Source organism: Anguilla anguilla, chromosome 2 (genome assembly GCF_013347855.1).
Source record: "Anguilla anguilla isolate fAngAng1 chromosome 2, fAngAng1.pri, whole genome shotgun sequence".
Lineage (NCBI taxonomy): Eukaryota > Metazoa > Chordata > Actinopteri > Anguilliformes > Anguillidae > Anguilla > Anguilla anguilla.
In genome coordinates, this window is record NC_049202.1 from 27191781 (window position 1) to 27214824 (window position 23044).

The 23044-nt window shown below is 39.1% G+C and overlaps 1 protein-coding gene across 4 annotated transcripts in view; it reads left to right on the plus strand.

Annotated features, from left to right (window-relative positions):
* Positions 1–19603, plus strand: part of LOC118220050 (histone acetyltransferase KAT7-like) — a 48576-nt gene extending 28973 nt beyond the window's left edge. For 2 of the 4 annotated variants that reach the window (XM_035403643.1, XM_035403646.1), the window contains 8 exons: positions 81–170; positions 6083–6274; positions 6549–6638; positions 7054–7194; positions 7461–7554; positions 8539–8685; positions 15522–15628; positions 17495–19603. In XM_035403643.1, the coding sequence (XP_035259534.1) occupies positions 81–170; positions 6083–6274; positions 6549–6638; positions 7054–7194; positions 7461–7554; positions 8539–8685; positions 15522–15628; positions 17495–17596 (963 nt within the window). In that variant the 3' untranslated portion in view covers positions 17597–19603. Of the gene's footprint in view, positions 1–80; positions 192–6082; positions 6275–6548; positions 6639–7053; positions 7195–7460; positions 7555–8538; positions 8686–15521; positions 15629–17494 lie in introns of all 4 variants that reach the window. The other 2 variants (XM_035403642.1, XM_035403644.1) reach the window with 1 other exon arrangement.
* Positions 19604–23044: the final 3441 nt, after the last annotated feature.

A 23044-nucleotide genomic window follows, 5' to 3' on the forward strand; every position in this document is an offset into this window, starting at 1 on the left:
TTGGGTATGTGCTTCGATATCATTCAGCTGAAACCTGATCTCCCAAATAAACGCTCTGACATGTTCATGTTCTCTTGCAGGAGCATCGTCAGACCCACAGCAACACCAGGGAGCCCATCCTGGAAAACATTACGAGTGAATATGACCTGGAACTCTTTCGAAAAGCCCAGGCACGTGCTTCGGAGGATCTTGTAAGAGAGATGATTCCCTGCTTCTCGTCCGTCTTTCCCTTTCTTTTCCTCTCAGCCTGTAGAGGATGAGCCAGTTGGACGAGAGCCCCTTACTACTCCCACACCCTTTATAGAACACCAGAATAACAGAACGCCACGATCGCATAAATTTAATTAACAATGAGAGATTTTAAAGTTAGGCATAGTGCAGAGGAGACTGTCAGTCTTTTTCATGTTGGGATGGGAATTCATCTCTCATTCTGTGCTCTCCTTTCAATTTCTTTCTGCGTTTCGAATATGCATCACAGACATCAGGTTTGCACATATATTAACATATAAGTTGCACAAGCTCCTTACATGAATATAAATAACTTGGCTGGCTGAATTGTATTATGTGGCTTAAGCATGAGAAGCTATTTTACATTGCTAGCTCTGTACTACGAATTTAGCTGCACCATATTGATACATTTACAGAAAGTTTCATTGACATTGGTCTTGCAAACTAGATGGCCTGCTAGATAGTATAAAACTGTCCCAGAAATACCATGGTTTTACAGTATGTGTGTAGTTATAGTTTGTTTTTCAACACTATTTCCAGAAAAAAAAAACATGCATTCTGGATTGAACTAACAGTGCATTGTGTTCTGAAAAGGCATGTCTATTGTATTGACAGCAAAATTGCCTTCATTTTTAACAAAACTGGAGAGAAAAAAAAAAGCTGTGATACCATCAATTGTAGTAAATACAGATATATGGAATGGACATTCTTATCTGAATCAAGGCAGGGAGACAGTTTTCAGTGAATTTCTTACAAATACATTTTTGTCAACAAAAATAACATATTAGACCATAGACACAATATTGAAGAAAGTTTTTACAGTTTGATAACCGTTGTTTTTTGTGAACCACCCTGTGTAGGGAAACTGGTATACTGCTGTATTCTTAGTTGCATATACATTTAACACTAGAAAGGCTGCATGTTTTTACTACATTAACCCACCAAGCCTGACCCCCAATGGCGTCAGGCTCATCCAGTATAACGGCATCAATTTCAACACCCACAGCGACCTAATTTTATAAAGATTATGAAACAGTATGTAGCAAAACTATTTTCCTGAAATAAAGGACATAATGGTATCAGTTTCAACAATTTAATTTTTGATGTATATTGGTTTTCTTATATCTGTAAGGGAACGTGCACCAAGGCATATTACTGGCACATTGAGAAAAGCACTAAAATGTGCAGGGACAGGCAAAACACAAAATGGTAGTAGTTAAAGGAATAGAAAGGGCAATATTTTAAAAAGCTGCTGCTTCTGTCTTTGACTTCATATAAATTTCACTTGTGTAATTTTGCCATCCTGTAATCTATTCAGAATTTTTCCGAAGTTGCAGTTTCAGTGAGAAACTAAAAGTATGTCGGAGGCATTATCTCCACAGAGTTATAAGCCCATCATTTCTGTGACTACAATGCCCACAATTATTGATCCACTTGTTGAAGTCAATAATCAAAGTAAATCATGTTCATTAAACGACTGTAGGGTTTATATATGCAAAACTTTGATAGCTCTTGACCTATCAATTCGTACCAACATGCCAGTCATTCAGAATAACGTGCCGGAGGAGAGAGCAACCCATTCACACCTGGGTATCAGCACCTGTTACCTATTGTGTGGCTGAGGGGTTTTGTGAAGAAAATGGCACAAAAGGCCTGTATTTCTTTAATGAGTCGATCTTTTATAATTCTAACATCGCAGTTATTTTAAGCCCAGCTATTTAGGATAAGCTATGATAGATAGGCGACCTGTCCAGGGTGTATTCCTGCCTCTCAGCCAATGCACACTGGGATTGGCTCCAAAACCCCCTGTGACCCTGACTAAGAAGAACTGGGTATAGATAATGAGTGGATAGATATTTAGGAAAAGTCATATTGCATTTGCAGTGTTGGATTAATTTGCATTTTAAAGTCCCATTGCCCCGTGGCATCAGCTTTAGTGTTAAATGACATGGTGGCACAGGTAGTATATGGTGTCACGGCATGAAAAGCAAATGTAATATTTATGTAAAAATTATGGCTTCATTGCAAGAAACCAGATCCTTCAATTCCAATATTTGTCTTGATGTACAGTTAAATGTTAAAAGCATTGGGACAGTTGTCAGACTGTTTGTTTTTCCTCTCTACTAATCAAATTAGTAATTCAAATCAGTGACTGAGTCTAAATTCAGTCTGCATTTATTTTATGTGTTTTTTTAATGAGCTACAGTGTCATCCATAATGATTGGAACAAAGATGTATTTTTTTACTTGATTTGGCTCTGTACTCAGATTTGTAGATTTGTAATAAAACAGTTCACATGTGGTTCAAGTGCAGATTCTCAGCTTTTGTTAAGGGATATTTTTATACATTTTGGCAGCATGTATGCCAGGACATTCCCATTTAATGAGTCAAGGCCCTCTATTTCAAGTCTACGTAAGTATTGGGACAACTAATTTAATGACTTGCAAAGTCAGTGTTTTGATGCATATGCCTTGCATTTGATGATGATGCTTTAAGGCTGTGACTCATGGATATCGCTAGGTTTATGATGTCATCCTTAGAGATGCTCTGCCAAACTTTAATTGCTGCACCTTTCAGTTGCTGTCTGTTTGCTGGGGTTTTGGACTTAAAGAGCATCTTCTAGGTTGGCATACCCAGTGATTTAATATATGGGGAAAGGATGTAGCAATGGGATTTTAAAGTAAAAAAAAAAACACTTAGAATTTCATCTGTGCTTACTTTTGTAATGCGATTGGCCATGCGCACCTCAAATCTGGGGAAATCGAATGTGACGTGACATAGAGGAGTCGGAACAGAACGAGAGCTACAATCAATGGCAAAGTAAGCCACATTAACAGGAAGATGAATCCCAATCTTAACATCGTGGAAACGGATGAGGCATAAAATCCTTTTACCAATACGTATGATGGGCCACAGCCTTAGGGACTGGGAGCAGGCAAGGATGACAAAAAGCAATGGGACGATGAAGTCGTGGTGTGAGGAGAACCTGTGGCAAACTAGACTTGTGAGTGACTAGTGAGAGCTACTTTACTATGACAAAGTTTCTTATACTGTAGCAATGACTTGGCATACACATTTCACATTTCCTTCATGCTGAATGTGTGCTGGCTCTGTGAGAAATTTTCCCACCGGCACCAGTGGCAGAGAGTTCAGCTGATGTCTGCTGAACTAAAGGAGCTGAGAGAGCAAATGGGACCGCACCAGGTATCACAGTCCTTTCTTCAAAATCCCATCCTGAACTCCATAATATATCCAGGGACATAATCCTCCTCCGTAAAATGTGCATCGCAGACTACTGCGTTTTTTATGACAGATACAGCTGTGAAGTCCCCTGTCCTCCTCACCTGCACAGACCACACCCACAAATGAAAATAGGTACTTTTCCCGGGGGTATGTGAACTCTGTGCCCTAAACCGAATGACTGACTAACAAGTGACCTGTGTAACTACCAACCTATTACTGTGCTCTAGTGGGGGGGGGGGGGGGGGGTGTTAGTCTGGGTGGGTGATCGCTTTGGAACCACTTCCATCATTTACTTGGACCAAAAAAATGACTTAGGGTTGTAATAATGGGGAAATATTTTTATTTGTGACAACGTTATCATCAATTTTTTTGTCATGACCGACCATGAAATTCACCCACCTAAGCTATTGTCGTAGGTTACCCAAAACCCGACCAACAGTTATAGTCTAGTTCAGTGGTGTCAAACTCGTTGCCATGGAGGGCCGTGTGTATGCAGGTTTTCATTCCAGCCTCAGATCTTGATTATATAATTAGTTAAATTATTTGCTGAATTAGGGATGCAGGTTTGTGCACAATGGTGACCCGACGTCTATGGTGACCCGCATTGTCTAAATAAAAATTTTCTTATATTCTGTGCTTCAATGCAGTTAAACGCATATGGCTGAATGAGTAATTGGACTCAATTAAGGCAGCATTAATTGGTTGGAATGAAAACCTGCATACACACGGCCCTCCATGGCAGCGAGTTTGACACCACTGGTCTAGTTGAACTGCTTGAACTAGTCTAATGTTACTGTTACTACCTTGGAAACAGGACAATTAATGTTACCTAGGCCTATAGATCATCTACCAACAATTAGGTCCATTATATATACAATAAAACCCATGAAACACTTACTGTAATCTATTTTAAAATATTTCCATTTATAAACAATTTACAGTAATATGGTAAACCTGTGAAATTTGAAAGTGTTACTTGAAGAATTTAGGCACATTGAGTAGCATTGCTTTGGAATATGGCTTGTTTACTTTGTCTGAGCTAAGGCAATTTTTTTGCATGTAACTTGGCACAATTTTGATATCAACACTTTTAATGGCAGGCCTAGATTTGAATGAATGACTTCTAGGCAGTGCTTTGGTATGTGTGAGTAATTTGGCATTTTTGTATGTTGAAAACGTTTTTCATCAGATGATATGTCTTTTTGTACTCTGTTATGAGTTGGTGATAATAGTAATTCATATAAATGTTGGCTGAGAGACATGCATACACATACATGCATGTAAACACACCTAGCTGAAAGAAACACATGCATTGGAGCATTTTTCTTTTACCATTAATGAGAAATAAATGAAAGTGTATTTCATATTTTGAAATGGAGGTGTTTTCAATGATCTATTGTACACAACAAACCTAGTAATTGTTTGTATGTTGGTAGAGGATATATAGGGGAAGCTAACATGAAAATGTATAAATGTGATGTTGCAGTGTGTAGCCATGCCTAGTTAAAAAATATTGAACAGTAGATACGGCAGAGCGGTGTATTTAACATCACTTTTTAAGGAAATGGATATACATGCCGTGAAGTCATTATCTTGCGCCAGTTTCTATATGACTGGTAATGTTACCTACCAGACCGAAATGCAACGCTGATTATAGAGTTTAATTTGACAGCCGTCTGTTACTGTTATAGAGCCGGTTTGTTGTGCTGTTAGCAAGGTAGCAAACGTTAAACTCGGTAAAAATGTTGAAAGTGGAACTGTCTAAAGTGTGGGTGTATTTTATTTGTATTTGAGAAATATAACATTTCTCGTAAAGATTATAGAGATGCAAAAGCATAAATTTATATGTTTAATTTGTAGTTACCCAGGAAGGCAATGTAATGAGTGAGAGGTTTCCATGAGTCCAAGGGGGGCTCGAACCTGGGGTGTCACACATGCAAAAGTGTTGAATGTGGATGCGCTACCCAGTACATTACTAGTGAAGGAGACATTTGAATGTCAAAGTTGCTGTTTCAAATGAGTATATATGTCATTTTGTGTGTACATCTGATCTTTTTATTGGCTGATGTACCTTAAATGTCCAATGGGGAGACATTATTTGTGGGCTTGGAGCATGGCTTGAAAAAGAGGAGGAAAAAGAAGAGAAGAAGAGAGAGAGAACTCAAAATCCCCTTTGTTTGGGGCTTTATTGTGTGGAAGTGTGAAGTTGTTTGTGAATTCTGTCAAAATGGGGTCAGAAAATTAATGTTTTTAAGGGCTGAGAGTCTGTGGTTGTTATGGTTATTTCTGTGGGGAGCCCTGAAAAGTGCCAAACTCTCGGTGCTGCATAGGTATGGGGCATGCCACCCTGCCTTGGTGTAACTTGGCTGGATGGCATACCTGCCATCCTGTTATATTCATTTGCATGTCCTACAATTCCAGTGTTTCACACATTTTTTAAAAGAGGACAGATAGCTGAGTGTCTTTGACTCCACCAAAATGATCCTCCGGAGGGGGCAGTAAATCTCATTCTCTGGCATGGCTGGCATCCTGTGGCAGTGCTCTGAAGAAATGTATTACCTTGGCCCCGCCCCCTTCCCACTCCACTCTGCTCCTCTCCTGCCATGCACAGGAGAAACTACATCTCCAGGGCCAGATCACGGAGGGCAGCAACATGATCAAGACCATCCTGTTTGGTCGGTTTGAGCTGGACACCTGGTATCACTCTCCCTACCCAGAGGAGTATGCCCGCCTGGGACGCCTCTATATGTGTGAATTCTGCTTGAAGTACATGAAGAGTCAGACCATCCTGCGCCGCCACATGGTGAGAGCACCTCCCCGTTGCTTCTATGCCTTGTGTGTTTCAACACTGCACGTTGTCCTACCGTTGCATCCTCCTGTATATGTATACGAATACATACAACTGCAGGCAATGGAACTAAGGGAAAAATATCTCCGTGGTTCAAAAGCAGTTTCCAAACCTGGATTTAAACCTGCAGCTTCCTGGTTCACCTGTATAACCATGCAGATGTCTCATTTCCTGTTTATAGCCACCAGTGTCCTTTCAGTGTAAGTGATTCCGTCTTTCTTGCCTGCAGGCAAAGTGTGTGTGGAAGCACCCGCCTGGAGATGAGATCTACCGGAAAGGGCTTATCTCAGTATTCGAAGTGGACGGCAAGAAGAACAAGGTTAGTGTGAGTGAGGAGTCAAAGCAACAGATATGTCTGCTTCTTTTGTATCCAAAGTAAGACTGCTCTCAGGTAGGTAAGGTTGGGTGTACAGTGGATATATGGGGCAGAGATCAACAAGAGAAGAGGTCTGTGGGGACTCCTGGGCTGGTGTTCAGGCTTCCTTCAATATATTGTAAGGTATCTCCAAGGTAAAAAAGTTTTTTTTTGAAGAATCTCAAGAAATATGATTGGGCAGTGTAGGAAAAAATTGGCATTGTGGGGGGGTGGAAGGGGGGATAGGTTCAAACAGCCATAACATGTCAGTATGACCATATTTGCTCTGTTCTGTTTGTGCATGAAGAGACTAGGCCTTGCAGCCACTTGGTGGCTCAAAGCACAGCAGATTATAATAGTCTACTCTTTCCCTCTGAAGATCTACTGCCAGAACCTGTGCCTGCTTGCCAAGCTGTTTTTGGACCACAAGACATTGTATTATGATGTAGAGCCTTTCCTCTTCTACGTTATGACTGAGGCCGACAACACTGGTTGTCACCTAGTCGGGTATTTCTCCAAGGTAACAAAGTTTTCTGAAGTATCTCAAGAGCTTCTACTGTTTTTTACTCTTAAAGAGGGCAACATCTCTTGTGCTTGATTTGAGAAAGGTGTGCAAAGATGCCTTGTACAGCATTTACGGAGTTGGAGAATTTAAAGTGTGTGTTCTCTGGTTTTGGTTTTAATTAAATCTCTCGTGTCATTATGCAGTGGAGTAGGTCATGGTTTAAGTCAAAACAGCTTTAAAGGAGAACCACTGAAGGACATGGAACTTAAATATACTTTCAGGAGAAGAACTCCTTCCTAAACTACAATGTGTCCTGCATCCTGACAATGCCACAGTACATGAGGCAGGGCTATGGCAAGATGCTGATCGATTTTAGTGAGTACTCTCCACACCTGGTGTATTTCCATTTTTGTCTATCTATCATCTTTCTGTAAATCTGTGCCATAATACTTTATGTGAAGTTATGTGATATTGCAAACCAAATGCAGATAAAAATGCTGATTCCACATTCTAGAAGACATGCCTTGGCATTGTAGTACATATTTATGCCACTACATACAACAGAAAAGGAATCTGCAAAAGGCCTTAGAAGTAGGAGTTTTGAAATATCACTAATTACGCCAGCCATAAATTACAATAATAGGAAAATAGAATGCAGATCAGAGGCCTAAATGAAATCAGTAAACTTCCTCCCATCACATCACAGTTATGTTGGATTCACACTCCAAGCATCTGCACTTAAATTTACTAAATTTGAATTACTTTAGCAGTAATTGTATACCTTGTTGGTTAATTTCCTGTTCCTGTCTTCAAAATGTTTAGGGACATTTTTCATTTTCACTTTCATCCTGTCATAGTATTCCAGCAGTGGATAAACGTATTTCAGTCAAACATTCCCTTTGTAAGCAAAAATTGAGCCGTGAGCAAAAAATATTTCTTATGAATGGTATGTAAAGTATTTAAACAGAAACTGTATAAAAGAAAATTTTCAACCTATGGATGTTCATTACATTTGTGTCAGTCTTAAATTCAGCATGCTTACCAGTGTGTACGGGGAAACATTTCTGAAGAATTCAGTCGCTAAATGCATATATGAGGAGGTCTATCAGAATAATCATTTGCTTGCTATGCGGTATTATTTATTTGACAGTGATTGAGTTAGACCTGTTCAATGTTTTTTTTTCTCATCTTTGGCAGAAATGTTCAAAAAATAAACATTACAGAATCATTAACAGAATTAGTATTTACATTTTTATTTGCATTTGATTGATTCTTCATTATTTTTCATCATAACCTGCATGCCTACAATGGCATTGTTCAGTACCCTACAGTAAAATCTGTTCCATCGGGCTATCTTAGGTTACCTGCTGTCGAAGGTAGAGGAGAAGGTGGGTTCCCCTGAACGACCACTTTCAGACCTGGGCCTCATTAGTTACCGGAGCTACTGGAAGGAGGTGCTACTGCGATACCTGCATAACTTTCAGGGCAAGGAGATCTCCATCAAAGGTGAGAAAAAAATAAAATCATCTGCTATCATATCTCATCTGTTGATTGATAGATTTTAAACTTGTTGTCTTTGGGAACCTGAAACTATTTTCCTTATATGTTTTGGCCATCTTTTTTTTCTTGGGACTGAGTATGTCCAGTTCAAACAAACTTAATCATTTAGGTTGGCAGAATGACTTAAAATTTAGGACAGTTTACTAAGTTCGACTCAGTAAGGAAATACAGGCCGTTTATATCATTTTCTTCACACCTCCATTGCCAGTCAGCTGTTGATGCCTAACTGCGAAAATGTCTGTCTCTCCATTGGCCCACTGTTTAGCAACTGAATGATGGAGGAATGGAGGAGGGATATTATTTTCTGAATCTTATTCTTATTCTCTCAGCATCAAACATTATCAAAGGAATAAATTATATTCACATTGTTGGCTACTGTAGTCTATTGTGCTACTGTGTAAATTTTGTGCCCCCAGCGACCTAATTTCATAAATAAAACTGTTTTCTTGAAATAAAGGATACAACTGAATCAATTCCAACATTGTATTTCTAAATTATAGCGGTTTTGTTATATAGTGTCAGAACCTCAAATTCACCATTTCTCATTGTGGGTCCTTGGAAACTTCAAAGACAGGCGATTAGAAACAGGAACTGGGGGGAGTAGCCATTTTAGGTGTGAATGTGTGTGTCTGTGATGGTGGGTCTACGTGTGTGTGTGTGTGTGTGTGTGTGTGTGTGTGTGTGTGTGTGTGTGTGTGTGTGTGTGTGTCAGTCAGAGGGGGTGCCCATCCAAACAAGCTGTGGTTTGGTATCTTCTTTCATTAATTTCCTGTGAACATGTCCATATCTATAACATCCTTACATTAGGTGTGAATACGTGCTGTAACTTAATAAAAATCTTAACGCCTTCGTACAGATGCCAAATCTCGGCAATCCTTGGCCATTTAAGGGGTGTCCTATTTAAAGCTTGTGATCATCAGGGCCCAGGAGTTCAAAACTTTTTATCTCAATCAGATCCGATCAGATTTTGAAATCCCGTATTTTGTGATCCAGGATCAGACAACTCAGCCAGATTTTGTCCCAGTATTTCAAAGCAATTCAGGATAGGATCATCCTGATCCAGATTCAGACTTTTCAAGATTACCAGATCCTTTTTATCAGTGCTTTAAAGCACTGGAACATTACTGAGAAAGATTACGATTTTCTAACCTTCAAATTATATATAATATTCAGGGGGCTTTAAAGGTGCAATATGTAACCTTTTGAGTGTCAATTTTTATGGCCCTACAAATGTAAACAACCTTTTTTTTTATTTTATTATTATTATTTTTTTTTTTTACATCTACTATCTTTTAGCTCTGACAGCTCTTGATACAAGGAATAGCAGTTTGCAAGTGCTAACATTTTTGTATTTGATTTAAAAGCTATAAAAGGTTTGTTTGTAAACATTAAAGCAAAGCAGGCTTGTATTTTGATGAACTTTTTATTTGGTTGAATGCACTGTTCTGAGAGGTAGGCTAGAGGCCACTGTAAATGTGACAGAAAAAAGTAAATAAAAATTTTGCAACTATTGAGCCTACAAACAATGTATTTTAATTTACAAAATCTACCAATTCTAATCTTCAATTTTATATTGAAATGTATTTTGAAATGAATTGTATACTATATTTTGTTCTGGTAATCCACTCTAAATCCACCATTCTACTGGGATCAAGGTAATCCTGATTTTTTGGATCAAAATGATCCCAAACCTATGTTAAAGTTTTGAACTACGCATTTTGAAGATTTGATCCGGATTAAAGCTAGGATTCGATTACCTGATCTGATCGGATTCCAAAGTGATCCCAATCCTGTTTTTTGGTTTTGAACTACCCATTTGCAGGATTTAATCCAATCTGATAGTCAAAATCTGATCAGATCACTTTTGAACTCCTGGGCCCAGATCATCACTTAGAAAAATGGCTTAAATGAAGCAAGGCAGTTGTACCATTTACAATACTAACTTAGATTTAATTACTTCTACCTAAATTAAGAATATAAAGTTCCACAAATGCAATTATCTTGGTGAAAATGCAAAAAAAGCTGTTAATAGTTAATGCTCCTTCATTTTTAAATGAAATACTCAGCTATAACATGTATGCAACAGGCCAGAGAATTGTCTTTAGCTATGCTGATGAGTTGGCAAAATTAGTAAAATTTTCAACAAAAACCATGTGAAAAAAACAATTTATGTTGCAACAATTGCTTGTATTTTACTACATGATGTTACGGTTTACTGCACAGTGCTGAGAGGAAAAAAAGTTAAAGCGGGGTATGTGCACGTCTGAGCCCTGTTATATACACTCACCGGCCACTTCATTAGGTGACAGGAGTGTCACCCGGTGTGGTCTTCTGCTGCTGTAGCCCAACTGCTTCAAGGTTCGACATGTTGTGCGTTCAGAGATGCTCTTCTGCATACCTCGGTTGTAACGAGTGGTTATTTGAGTCACTGTTGCCTTTCTATCAGCTCGAACCAGTCTGGCCGTTCTCCTCTGACCTTTGCCATCAACGAGGCATTTTTGCTGAGAACTGCCACTCACTGGATATTTTCTCTTTTTCAGACCATTCTCTGTAAACCCTAGAGATGGTTGTGTGTGGAAATCCCAGTAGATCAGCAGTTTCTGAAATACTCAGACCAGCTCGTCCGGCACCAACAACCATTCCACGTTCAAAGTCACTTAAATCACCATTCAGATGCTTGGTTTGAACTTCAGCAGATCGTCTTGACCATGTCTACATGCCTAAATGCATTGAGTTGCTGCCATGTGATTGGCTGATGAGATATTTGCATTAATGGGTGCAGTTTGCAGTTGAACAGGTGTACCTAATGAAGTGGCCGGTGAGTGTATGTGAAGATGAGACTTGCGAAAACCATTGGAAAGCTTATACTGTCCTCTACTGGATAAAAGAGGTAACCTTCAAACTAGAATGAACTGTACAGCGTTACATTAGTCTAATCTACGAGTGGGGTTTCGTAAAGGGATTGTTCAAGAAGTGACCACTGAATCTTGAATGGGTTCTTGTTCACATGTAAAGCCAATGGTAAGATTGTATATTTATTCCATATTTAGTCACAGATATTGATAGCAGAATGATATTGTTTAATTCTAGAAAGATTTTTCTTGTTTATTTCGTTATTCAGTGAGTGTTGTCAGGGAAATGACAATATAGCCTTACATGGGGCACCAATTATGTTGGGATTATATTTCTATATTCCCCCCCCCCCCGACACTCCCTCTGTTCCGTGTGTGCTGCAATCTAAGTCCCGACTGAAACACACCAGCAAAACGGACGAAGCTATTAAGCTAACCCAAATTATCTGCTAAAAACAGAATTGGACAGAATGGACAAATTCGAAGAAGATTTGAATTCTGTTATATCACAGACTTGCCAAATACATGGCGTGACTTCGTTGAAGGACCTTCAGCGCGTATGTTTGGATTCGCTGTTATCGAACAGAGATGTACTCGCTTGCTTGCCTTCAGGATTTCACAAAAGTTTAATTTTTCAAGCGTGGCCTACGGTATGAAGTCTGCTATCAAATAAATACCCAGAAAAATGGCCAGAAGAAGCAATTGTTTTGAGTGTTTGCCCGTTACAATCAATACAATCATTTTCCCCGAATAGTGGTGACCTGATGCAGATCTGTGGAAAAGTTTGCCTCCGGTAATGTTTTCCGGTGCACGTTTCAGACCACGCCTGGCCAAAACACTCTTGATTGGTTGGGAAAATACAACTATCCCGGGAAGGTTGCCTCCTTTGTTCATGCCTAGGAGGTCAAGGCATCGGCCAGGCTCTGTTGAACGAAGTGAAAAAAGAGACTGGCTCGTGAGGCTAGGTACAGTGTAGCTGGCGTGGCTGAATAACTTAGCTCAGAAGGAGTATTGCTCCTGGTAGTGCCGGAGAGCGAAGCGTAACTTCAGCTCTTAAGCCTGATTTATACTTCTGCGTTGAATCTACGCCACAGCCTGACGTGCACCTCCCCAGAAATGTAACTACACGTCGCGGCGACGCAGACCGCAACAACTGTGATTGGTCCGCCGGTAGCGTCGCATTTCCTCCTACGCATTTCCAACTAGCATTTTGGCGGTGTATTGCAGAGCGATGCAGACAGACCAGTGCACAAGTATAAATGCTCACCACGGCGTAGGCCACTTGCGTTGGCTACAGTGTAGGCTCTACGTAGATTCAACGCAGAAGCATAAATCAGGCTTGAAGCGATACATGCAACCAAGCTAGTTATTCTTCCACTGCCGACTATACTGTGAGTGTGGTGTCGTTGAGATTGGATAGTTAGTCTGGGAGAAAGAGAGGGAGAGAGACAGACTACGTGTGTGGTTGTGTTCAGTTACGTTGCCAGCACAAATCATTTTAAAAGACAAAATGGAAACACAATATCACATTAAACTCAATACAGACTAAGCTAAAGTTCTATTGCCTGGAAAGTTTGCTCAGTCTTACTGTCTGCCCATTCATGCAGGTAGCGGCCTCCGGTGGTCGCTGTGGGGTCCTGGAGAGAACAGTATTGGCGTTGTGAAATTGTGGAGGTTTCGAGGTGTGACGCGCGCAAGCCGAGTCCTTGTTCCGTAACAGCGGCAATGTTGTTCTACCCCCCGGTTGGTCGTCGGAAAGGATCTTCTTTGACATGGTTAGTCAGCACAGCACCGCGTGTGCGCTGGTTTCCACACGGGATGGGCTAGACTTAGTCGCCGCAGGTGAGCTAAGTCGGCAGAACCTGGTTAATGCGTACAGCGACTTTATCTGTGTGTTTAGATAAGACGATGACAGCAGCAATCCTAGGTGTTCTGCAAAACTTTGAATTAGTTCTACAGAGTTGTGAGAACTCGGGTTATGCCCATAGGAGTTCCACAGTATGTGGACAGTGGGTGAAAGGGCAGGAAGAGACCGTGCAGGAAGAGAGAGCGATTGCTGTCCCTCACTTTTATACCTGGTGGGGGGATTTTCACACCGGTGTGACAGATTTAGAATGTTGTGCACTCTGATGATGTCATCAGATGCGCGTCAGATGCGCTTAAAGAGAGTCATTATTTTTATATGGACGGCACAGACTGACCGAGTGTACCTACAGCGTTTTCACTGCTGTATTGGCATGTCTTCGGGCTGTTGTTGGGTTTATCTTGTTACTGTGATGGAATACAAATTTTTGGTGGTGCAATGCTGTTTTTATGAATGTCCAGATAGGCAATGTTCTGCAGTGTGTCATGCTTGGGGGGTGTAGTTGCGGATGAGACTTCATGGAGGGGGTGCTTGTTAAATGGACAACCTACCCGATGCTTAGAAACTCTGCATTTGGCATAGTTGTCATGTATCATGTAGTAATAAAGGTAGAACATGATGTTTGTGGTTTTAACTCATAGTTTGGTTGCAGGACCACTGAAAGTCTGAGTTGAACAATCTCAGGACTCCGACATCATGGCCGCTCGCGGGATTGCGCAAAGGGGTTCATTTTAATCTGGTTGAGAGTTGTGCATTTTTATAAAGGTTGATCCAACAGTTTGCTCTGCCTATGAATTTGGCAATTTAATTGATAATTGATATCTCTCCAAATTAAATCAAATAAATATATGCATGTTGGATAAGTGAGTTGTTTAGTATTGAAAGTAAACAAAGGTGTTCGCTGTTAAAACCGCAGGATTTGGAAAATTAATCATATTTCACATTATCCTCTCTTCCCTGACAATAGTGTAAAAAATGTATCAAGGTATATTACTGGTACACTGACAAAAGCACTAAAATGTGCAAAACACAACAAAAAATTGGAAAAAAATAATTGTAAGAAATCCAAAGTGCAGTGTTTTTGTTTGAACTGTATAAGAACTTAGACAATTCATTGTGTTCTGTGCTGCTGTCAGTTCCTTTACTTGCTAAAGAATGACCGCTCATCCCTGCTGAGCGAAGTGAAGTGAAAGTAAGTTTCTGATATCTAATATTTTCTTGTGGAACTGCAGTCTGCCCGTATGTCTCTTGTTTGCAATGTCAACCTAACATTACCGCATTGTGTCGGTATAGTTGAACATTATCGTAACATTTCTTCTTGCAGTGCAAACTCCCTGACTTTTTTGCATACTGGACAGTTGTGACTGCAAGTGAATCTCTCGCTGTTACCCCTCACAGCTCTTTCAACCCAAGCAGTGCTGGAAGGTTTGATAGAAATGCCATGACAACATATCGCCTTTTTCCAAAATGGTATTTCTCGAAATAATTGTGCCACCGTAGTAACACATTCCCTATGCTTGCGGGTTAGGAATTCTTCACGGTAAGAAGAAATTTTACGACAACATTGAGCATGGCCTAAACGAGAAAAAACTCCACTATGGGGGACGGACAACCAAATAAAACATTTTTCTCCTATGTTATTATGCAAATATTTTGTTAAGGTTGAGGTTGGGTAGCTTTTATATCAAGTTCTGTTCTTCCAATGCTGTCTTCAGTATCCCTGACCACCTCACCTCTTCACTTGAAATTTTGTTTGTAGCACTCATCAAGTGTGTGTCCTCAACGGAGGTGTGGGTGGGGTTGAGGACGAAGGAGGTGTGAGGTGGGTTTACAAACACAGTCTGCAAGGGCAGCAAAATACTGCGTAGTATACCTGTAAGAGTTAGATATGGATTTGAGTGCTCACATTTGCCCACCTGGTGGTGGTTGTACAAACAACATGTAGTTCATGTAGAAAAACAAACAAAAAAAATGTACATTTTCCTTTGCTGGGAAGTTCTCTCGTGGTGGCAGTGGCAAATGAAACGCAAAACCACTGTAACACCCTACTCCATCACTCTGCACAGAGATAAGTCAGGAGACAGCTGTGAACCCTGTAGACATCGTCAGCACACTGCAGTCCCTACAGATGCTTAAGTATTGGAAGGGAAAGCATTTGGTCCTGAAGAGACAGGTAAGTCAGACACCTTCTCTCCCAGCTCCACTGATACAGGCTTTGGAAAAGGCCATAATTACTTCTGTATGTAACATTAGTCTCTCATGTAAGAAACTGCTCTTATCATGCTAGAATTCTTGGCCAAAGTAATATATTTTTTTTAGTTCAATTCAATTCAGTTCAGTTTATTTTGTAGGGAATTTGGCAGAAACTTTGCCTGAACCCCTAAAAAGCAAGCAAGGTAACTCCCCAGTGGGGAGAAAAACCCTCAATCAGTGGCAAAAAATAACACCCCAAAGGGAAGAAACTTGGAACTGAAAATGAGGAACCCTGCAACAGATGGGGAGAATATCCTTCGCTGGCTGCCCCAGGGTAAAGGGTAAAATGTATGGTAACAGAAATTTAAGGAGGCCTCTATCACAGCAAATATTCAAATGAGTTGAGCAGAATACACTAGCTGTAAATAGGAAATCCAAATGAAGAGACGTATAATATACAATTCAGAGGGACGAGGTCATGCATTTGTGGCTTCAGGTTGTGTCAAGACTTGGGCTTGAACTAGGGGTGGGACAGGGCTGGAGCAGTTCACAAACTCAGGGCAAGAGAAGAGCAGAAGCCCCAGAACAAAGAAATAGAGAAGGTTAGGCACTACAGAAATGAGGAGAGTAAGACGCCAAAGTGTAAAGCCCCAGGGCAATATGCTTTGACAGCATATCTAAAAGATATGAACAGAGGAGTACACACAACCATGAGAGTGATCCTCAACTAACATTTACCCAACATTGCACAGAACAGCAAACCTGAGCGTTCACACGCAGTGGCAGTGCGACAGTACAGTCAGGTCAGCTCACATAATGTCCTGATTTACCTTTCCCAGACATCTTTTAATATGGGATTGTCTAGAGTATTCAGGCTAACCGTGTCTGAAGCCCAGGCATGTAAAGGGAGATTATTCCGTACGACAGAACCTCAGAGAGATGAATCACTATGCTGTGGATTAACCGGCCAACCAAACTGGTGTGGTCCAGTTCCTTATTACTGCCTCCAAGGTTGAAAAATTTAAGGGGAATTCTATCAGAATAAGTCAATGGGAAATGTATAGCACTGTTGTTGTACTAAACAGCATTGTGTATTACTGAGACCATAATAATCATTTGTTTAAATGTATTATTCACTTAAACTAAGGTTTATATGAACAAAAGAAGAGTAGTTGATTTAAAAGAAAAATAATATTGTATAGCATTCTAGTCAACAAAGGATACTGATTAAAATTGGTGTACTTTCACATCAACTTTAAAAATGACATTTCAGAAGAAGCAGCCGACTTCTATCGCCATCTCAGGTTGAGTTTGTATCTCGGGTTCTGCTGGCCTTTAATGCCAAGAATATCAAATGAATGGTGTAAAGTTTAATGTGCATAAAGTTGCCACAAAGAAGTATAGAAGTGATCATAAATTAAGAAACATCTACAGAAAAAACGAAAATGATTGTTAGTTGATTTGATGTTCCAGATCAGTGATCCTGAATTTATGACAATATGCAGCTGTGATAGTATCCCTTGTATATTCCATGTGTTGTGCATTAAAATGGTTGTGTAAAATGGAAATTATTACTATAAATTTAATGTAAAATGTAAGTAGAAGCTCACACTGAAACAGTGTTGATATTTTTTAATGGAGAGGGCCATTAATATCTGCCAATGTGTAGTTGTGCTTCTTTGTCAATTGGTGGAATTGGTAGTTAGAGCAAACATGGTTGAAGGGGTCTGGAAAGACCAGCCGTTTGGGAAAAGAGCTAGAAAGGCCTGCTGGATAAAGATGGATATTTAAATAATGCAAGTTGATCTCATTCCAAGACAGGATAAAATTCACTCTTCTTTCCTAGGACCTGATCGATGAGTGGAGAGCAAAGGAGACCAAACGAGGCAACAACAACAAGACCATTGACCCCACTTCTTTAAAATGGACACCACCCAAAGGAACGTAGGGTTTGCAGCTGAACCCAGTAAAACCACTGTTACTCAGCTAGCAAACCTGTCAGTGATAGATGTACTGTTGTCGCCACTCGGAGCAGGGCTAATTTCTGCTCCCTGAGTGCCACCTACTGGAGGCACAGGAAAAACTTCAATTTGTTTTTTTAGTTTTTTTTTTAGTTGTGGTTTGGTTTGTTTCTTGGTTTAACTTTGATGTCAATGTCTTGTCCATTTTCATTATTATTTACTTACCTTTATTTTAATGCTGTTTTAGGTTTCAGAATTTGCATGGATTGTTTTAATATTGAATGTGATTTTCAATTAGGACCTTGTCAGTACAATCAGATGAAAGTCCCGGTAGATGGAGAGCCCGCTGAGTATTATCCTGTGCAGAAAAGTCAGATTTGTTGCTCATAAGATTATAAGTGTGAAGGTTTTATTGTATTTTTACTGCAAGTTGTAAGTAGAGATATGTGAATCATGCCATCATGCAGTGGAATCCACTCTCACTTATTTTTCTGCTGGGTAAAACTTGAGCCGTAAAAGAGTCACTATATTCTGAATGAAAGGCAAATAGTAACCATTAATTTTTTGATGTATTTTAAAATAATTTTTTATTTTTAATTGTGAAAAGCGAATGCATCTGAAATCAACAAGTTGACTGTTTTTGGCCTGTGTTTTTTCATCTTTATTTTTTATTTTGTTTAGCATTTCATTCATACATGACCAAGTCCTCATTAATTTTTAAAACGATTTGGTATTCCATCTTGGAAATATGTTGTCCTTGTTTGATTTCCTGCCTGTCCAAATCATTTTACAACATATTCTTTGACTGGTCCTTTTGCGCACCTTGGGGTAAATTATATTGAGTAAGGCTTGTCTGTTTTTTATGCTCTGCTTTTTTTAATGAGAGCAGGGAGTAGAAAGATGTCTGATAAAGGTCATTATTGATACTCAGGGTGACTGTAGAGAGTCTTACTAAAACCTGCCTTTCAGAGCACTGGTTAGTGAAAGGTCTTGTTTACAGCTCAGCAGTGTCCTGCACACTGTTAGCAGTTGCTCCAGGTAAACACGTTGCCTTCATTTTATGACTGGATGTGAAAAGGCACTAATGAGAGGATCCACCATTGATCACAGCCTGTTCTCATCTTGTTAGAAATGTGTTACCATGCATATGCCCATGAATATGTTCATGCTCTTAATTCAGTGAAATACTCAAATGTGTTCCTGTAAGTGAAAGTCCTGGAAGATTGCCCAGATCTAAGAAACAAGTCACTTGTTATGTAATTATCAGTCTTTCTTCCTAAGTCTCAAGCTTGAAGGAATTTAATGTTAAGAAATGAGCTGATTATAGAACTTTAACATTAGGAGGAGTGCTTTCTGTGCTGCTGGGGACCCGGACTGTCTCAGAGCGCCCGCTACCAGTAGTTATTGTTCCATAGAACATCCAAATGTGTGTCTCATGGACACACATTAACCCCTGAAATCCTTTTTTCAAATTTGAATTGAAAAGTAATGTAAAATATGAAACTGAATTTGGTATGAACCGTGAGAAGTGTATCACCATGAAGACAGCAGTGATTCACACTGCCATTAATACTTAAAGGAAGGTAAGTGGGTTTCCCAAAATCATATAACTGGTTCATTGAATTGGCAAGACTCACATTTTGAAACAACTGTCAGTTTCAATAATCCAAACAGTATCGATCAGTTGTTTGCTCCCTGGAGCTGTCTTAATACAACTGGCTATCAATCTGATTTGCAGTAGTACTTTGATAATGACACGCAACCAGGATGAATTTGTTGTGCACGTGAACGTTTGCAGTACATGCATTTTTGGCACACATCTGTCCACCAATGAGAAAATGGATTTGGAAATGTTTTGAAGAAAACTTTTTTGCTGTCTAGCTATTTTAATGATAGCTAGCAGTTAGCTTCAAAACTACCAAGCATTTCATCATCATGGATTTGGTGAAATATTTTTGGCCATGTATGCTAAATAAAATGTGGTGTTGCGATTGTTTTGCTTCCTTGTTCTTTTGCATTGACACATTATTCGATGTGAAAGAAAACTTGAAAACTTTGATCAACCTTCTAAAATGTTAATATATAGAATATTGTGATGCAGTGCTGGGGATGGTCACTCTAACTGTTCTTGGTTTCCTCATTCTTCAAAGACTACTCCACAGACCAAGGCAGGGAAAATGTCCACTCACCAAATACAACTGCAGCCATTCAGAAAAAGGACTCCCCAAGGCCAGGGAGCAAGGTCCTATGGTCTTTCTATATGGCCCAATAATTATGCAGTGGGCAGCAGTAGGGCAAGTGCTGTCCTTGGTTCTGGATCTCTTCCAGGTGACTGGAACACCTGAGGCACTAAAAAAACAACACAGCATCACCATTCCTGGTACCACTAATAAATGTATACAGTGCCCTCCATAATGTTTTGGACAAAGATGTATTTTTCCTGATTTGGCTCTGTACTCCACAACTTCAGATTTGTAATCAATCGGTTCACGTTAAAGTGCAGATTCTCAGCTTTTATTAAAGGGTATTTTTTGTACATTTTTGTTTCACCATGTATAAATTAATGTGCTTTTTATACATGGCTCCCAATTTCAGGGAATAATGTTTGGGACATGTTAATGTTATGTAAATGAAGTATTCATGTTTAGTATGTATATCCTTTGCATGCAAAGAATGCTTGAAGTCCATAAACATCTCCAGAGTATTTTATCTGGTGATCTACTGCAGCTATCCAGCTATTGTTTGTTTATGGGGCTTGTCTTAAATTCTCTCTTCAACAGATGAAATGCATGTTCAGTTGAATTTAGACCAGGACTGACTTGGCCAGTCAGGAATGTTCCGGTTTTTGACTTTGAAAACTGGGCCGTAATAATTATACATTTGGGCAACGTTTCATTGGAATTTTGATAGTAGATAATTTGAACAAATTTCTCTTATGAGATTTGTTAAAACTCAATTTGTTTTGGAAAAAGTGACCTACTCTGCACTTCCTGCACAGGAATATCTTGGGGGAAACCTTTGATGAGTATACCCTCATCTTCCATTGGAGTGGTAGACCACGGTCATTTGAGTGGCTATGATTGAATCCAGCTACAACACACCCACTGATAATAAATTCAAGCCTAATCCAGCCCATTTTCCACCTGTGCTGCGTGCTTTCAGTTGTGCGCTCCTTGCCACTCGTCACAAAAATGCCAAAATTCAGTAGCCACACCCATGTGGACTGCACTATGTGCCTTTGATTCTGGAAAATGGAGCCCTAAGTCTCACCTTTCTTAACTATAAAAACTTGACAGGACCCAATTATATTTATTTTACCAAACTATCCTGCCTGTTGAGAAGATGAGAATTTGTTTAAAATATAACCAGTTCCAAATCCAGCAGCCTGAACAGCTAACACCCTCATTTAATGTTTGGCACTAAATACAGAACAAGTGCATCAACAGTTGACTTGCAACATGTACAATAGATTTATTTGATGTAATTGGTTACTTTTTATCCAAGATATTAAATTACCAAATTCATTGATAGAACAAACCTGTTGGATAAATCTTTACAAAAATTCTTTCTTACAAAAAACTTTCAACCAGATTAAAATGGAGATGTATTAAGTTACAACTACTATTCAACATATAATCAAAAGATGGGTTTATGGGGCTATTATTGTAGCAGAATTATTTGCAAATGCGTACATAAATCTGTACATGGGTACACATCTGAAAATGCGTACAGCATTATTTGCAAATGCGTACATAAATCTGTGAATGCGTAAACATCTGTAAATGCATATATAAATCATTAAATGCATACATAAATCTGTAAATGTGTACACAGATCTGTAAATGCTTACATAAATCTGTGAATGTGTACATAAATCTGTAAATGTGTACACAGATCTGTAAATGCATACATAAATCATTAAATGCGTACATAAATCTGTAAATGTGTACACAGATCTGTAAATGCGTACATAAATCTGTGAATGTGTACACAGATCTGTAAATGCGTACATAGATCTGTAAATGTTTACAAACATCTGTAAATGCGTACATAAATCTGTAAATGTGTACATAAATCTGTAAATGTGTACACAGATCTGTAAATGCGTACATAGATCTGTAAATGTGTACACAGATCTGTAAATGCGTACATAGATCTGTAAATGTGTACACAGATCTGTAAATGCGTACATAGATCTGTAAATGTCTATATCATCACTCAGGCAGGCCTCTCAATTGGCTGTCTTTTTACACATGATTTTTGCTACGTTTCTGCCGTGGCAGAGATTTGCAAATGCGTGTGGCGATTTCTAGGTTAACTAAGACTTCCATGGTGCACTTCGACATGAAACATCCAATCACCGAGTTTAAAATTCTGTAACATGAGCCGGTAACTGCGGGCAAGAGAGTTTACAGTGTTGCGAAAACTGAAAACAGAGTGGTCAACTGCACGCAAAGTTGAATATTTAATTTCTTCTATTTAAGGGTAACAGATACCCTTATTTTTAGACTTGATTGCCAAATTATGAGTATGTAACATAGCTGAACCTATAGTTTCACCTGTGTTATGATGGCTGCTGGCAATGAGACAGGCCAGCCGTTTGAATCTTCGAACAACCCATGGGTAAGTAACGTTCCTTGTTTTTAAAAAAATAAATAAACGCAAGTTAAATTGATAAAAGTATTAGCCTCAACAAAAACACATTTTCAACCTACATAAATGCCAAGTTACTCACACATGCAAAGCAATATCTGTAAGTCATTAATTAAAAATTGCTAAATCTAGAACTGCCATTAAAATTATTTGTATCAAAATGGGGCCAGGTTACAACAAACTATCTTACCTCACACAAATTAAACAAGCTCTATTCCAAAGAATTTCTACCCAATGTTTTCTAAATTATTTCATGTAACTTGGCCCTGTTTTTTTTCATCCTACCATCTGAAGAGAATGTGGTCATTCAATGTATTTACCACATGTAAGTGTGCAATGGCAATCGTTTATAGTGGAAATAATCTGCAATTCAGCTGTTACACTCAAAATTTGTGAAAATGACTGCACTATGTTTGAACAATTGCTTGCACACATTGGTTTGGGTGTATGAAAAGCATGGCATGGTATTTATGTGAGGCGGCAAGGCAAAAACTGTGAAAACAAATTTCCCCTGAGGGGACAATAAAGTATTGTATTATATGAGTAAAATGTATAATTATTATTGACATTATTTTGTTTAGAATATTGTGTTCACAAATAAGTTTATTTAAAATTTTTGCATCATCTGACCCACAAATATACAGTACAGAAATGGGGAAAATATATTCAATATTGTGTATTCATATAGACTTAAATTAACTCTACCCACTGTCACCTAGAAACCATCCATCAGTAAGGCAAAGTGACAAAACAGTGAAACAAATCAGAGTTGCTCCATTCGA